Source organism: Geospiza fortis, unplaced genomic scaffold (assembly GCF_000277835.1).
Source record: "Geospiza fortis unplaced genomic scaffold, GeoFor_1.0 scaffold61, whole genome shotgun sequence".
Taxonomy (NCBI): Eukaryota; Metazoa; Chordata; class Aves; order Passeriformes; family Thraupidae; genus Geospiza; species Geospiza fortis.
In genome coordinates, this window is record NW_005054430.1 from 24,183 (window position 1) to 27,558 (window position 3,376).

The following is a 3,376-nucleotide window of genomic DNA, read 5'->3' on the forward strand; positions in this document are numbered from 1 at the left end:
CTTCCGTGGTTCGGGGGAAGATGCAGCCACAGTTTGGGTGGGAATGGAGAACAATGCAGCAGCAACTCCTTGTCCAGCAGCCAGCAGGACAAAACAACTCTAGGGGTGGTTCCTGCCCCTTGAGTTCTGTGCCCCTGGCCCTTCAATATCACAGGAGTATGTAAATGCCACGGGTTTATGGCATAAAAACCCCGAGATCGACAACAGAGCCCATCCTTGTGGGAAGTGTGGTCGCTGGCAGAAATCATGAGCACCCTGATGTCCACAGCAGGATGGAGCTGAAAGGTCTATAAAGCAGCACGAGCTCCTGGAGTTCCTTACCTGCTTCTCAGACATGATGTAGAGGTGCTCGTGGTCCATGGAGAAGGCCATGTCCCGGAGGATGGGGCCAGTGTCCACCACCTGCACGATCTCGTACTCCAGCGTGTTCTTGGCGGTGCCATCCACACGGATCTGTGCAGGAACAACAAGAACAGAGGGAGAACATGAGGATTTTTCCCTCCTTCCACTGAAAACAAATAATTAAAGAACCACAAAATGATTTGTGTTGAAATGAACCTTAAAGACCATCTCATTCCAACCTTCTGCCATGGGCAGGGACAGCTTCCTCCATCACAGGTTGCTCCAAGCCCTGTCCAATCCGGACACTGCCAGGGATCCAGGGACAGCCACAGCTTCTCTGGGAAACTTTCTCTCTCACTATCCTCACAGTAATGTATATCTGCTTATAATATATACAAAAAAAACCCTTTATATATATATTTATATATTTTATATATTTACATATTTATTTTTAAATTTATATTCATATGTTTATTCATGTTTATTTATGTTTGTAGTTATATGTTTAATTATATTTATATTAGTTATACTTTGTATATTTTATATCTTTATTTTTAGACATAATTATACATTATATATGATATATACACATTATACTATATGCATATATTATATATTATCAAAAATAGATGTGTATATCTGTAGATATATATAATATATATTATATATTATAGTACAATATATAATAGATTGTATTATTATATATATTTTAATACAATATATAATATAGAATATATAGTATATTTATTTCTATATATACATATCTATCTATATATACACATATATATATTACATATGTATATATAGATATATATATAAATAAATAAATATACAATATATATTATATATATACAAAATAATCACTGGACAAATGCATTGTGCCCCAGGTCTTTCAGACAACAACTGTCAACAAAAAGTGAACTTTTCCCAGCCTCCCCACCAAAAGGACAAAGCAGATTTCATCACTTCTGCTGGTCCCATCAACACAAAAGCACTGTAAGAACAATGCAGAGCCTGCTGGCTTTTATCTGGCACTGTCACTGCCCTCCTGTCACCACCTGGACAAATCCACCACATTCAAAATGATGGCAATGAGGGAAAGATCTGTGGTGGTGATGAGCAGAAGATAAAAAACCACACAAATCTGCAGGAGTGACTCACTGGAATGCCACTCAGATAATATTATTGCTCTTATTGCTAATGTTCCAGGAGTCAATTTATTATTGCATAGTGTTCAGTGCAACACATACTATTTCTCTTGCTGATTGCATATATCAGGTATTGAAATCAGTCCTGCACCAGTGTGGCACCTTATGATTCCAGACACCTCTCATAACAGGGTGTCACTTAGGGACATCAATAACTGGGATTATGAGGAGGAACCAGACACAGTCCCAGTCTGTCCCTGACAGTGATGCAGTGATGCAGAAGCAAATGCAGAAAATTACAGACTTTTCTTTGCCTGCTTAAAAACAATTTCTAGAGTCTGGGCTCAAAAGCAGCTGGAGAAGGTTTGCAATTCCTTCCAATATAGAGCAAGTCATGATAAAACAGCTGTTCTCAGGAGTTCTCCTGAACCTTGTGAAGATCTGTACAGCAGCAAACCCCACAGTCATGTTTCAGAGTTTCATGTTTCCACATGCTTCATGTTTCATGAAACATGTTTCATGTTTCCACATTCCTTATCTCCCTCTGTTCCCCCTGTGTTGCCTTTCATTGCCTGAAAATATTCCATCCTGCAGCAACACAAACACCACAGCACCTTTCCCTAAAAGAAACAAAGTTGTAGATCTTCCTCCTGCCCCACACTATCTCCATTCCTTCCTGACCAAAGATTCCCAGCCTGCAGCTGGGTAGCTGAGCAAAAAGCACCCTTCCCATCCAAGGGAAATAACAAGCTGTGGAGAACTTATGGTGTCAAGACCTGTTCCCACTATTCCCTGGCACAGCCCTTGAGCTTGCTCCTTCTGCATCAACCTCTCAGCCAAGAAACTGAGCCTGAATCATCTTCTGTATTGGAAAGTCAAAGAGAAGGGAGCAGAGGGAATGATAAAGGGTCTGGAAAGTCTGTATGAGTAAAGGACAGCAGTGATATACAGATTGTTATCTTTGTCCTTCCTTGATCTACTCACCTGCTGTGGGACAGCAAAGGAATATTATTTCCCCAGGAAAGATAAGGAAAATGAAGCAGAAAGGACTTAGAGGGGCTCTCTGTGCCAGCAAAGGGTGTGGAGGGTGCTCAGGGATGCTCAGATCCTACTGTTATCCATCAGACTCCCCAGAAGTGGGAGCACGTGCTGGCCTTGGCTGCTGGGCTGCTCCAATGACAGCGGAGGATTTGCAGTTAATTTGTCATCTTGATGGAGCTGCTGATGAGAGCAACACACGTCCAACATCAGCACACACAGAGGTCAGGGCATCGAGCCCAGCACTGAGCATCCCTGATGCACCAAGGTGTCAGGGACTGAATCCCAGCACTGAACATCACTGAAACACAAAGAATTCAGGGCGTAAAGCCCAGCACTGAACTTTCCTGAAACATGAAGAATTCAGAGTCTGAAGCCCAGCATTGAACATCACTGACACACAAAGAATTCAGTCTGAAGCCCAGCACTGAACATCCCTGAAACAAAAAATTCAGGGTCTGAAGCCCAGCATTGAACATCACTGAAACACAGGGAATTGAGGGGCTGAAGCCCAGCGCTGAATATCACTGACACACAAAGAATTCAGAGCCTAAACCCCAGCACTGAACATCCCTGACTCCCACCAGCTCTGGCTGCCTGGGAGCAGGGGCATTGCTCATTTCTGTGGCCCCTCACAGGGAAATTCAGCTCCTCTGAGTTCCTCCTTCTTGAAAATGGACCCTGATGGAAATCATCCATGAGGTCAAGGGCAAAGATGCCAAGAGGCTTGGGTTGAGTCATTCTCCTTAGGCCAGGCAGGGGAAAGGAAGCAGGCAGGAGGAGCTGCAGGCTGAGGAGCACAGGAGGCTCCCTGTTGGGGCTCTGCTCCAAACACACCAAATACCCCC

At 43.2% G+C, this 3,376-nt stretch overlaps 1 protein-coding gene across 1 annotated transcript in view; it reads right to left on the reverse strand.

The window, feature by feature from the left end:
• PLXNA4 (plexin A4) overlaps positions 1-3,376 on the reverse strand; it is a gene marked incomplete at its 3' end in the record, with an annotated part of 240,172 nt that overhangs the window by 17,367 nt on the left and 219,429 nt on the right. Inside the window, exon 3 of the mRNA XM_031061881.1 lies at positions 322-453. Coding sequence (XP_030917741.1) covers positions 322-453 — 132 coding nt within the window. The remainder of the gene's footprint in view (positions 1-321; positions 454-3,376) is intronic.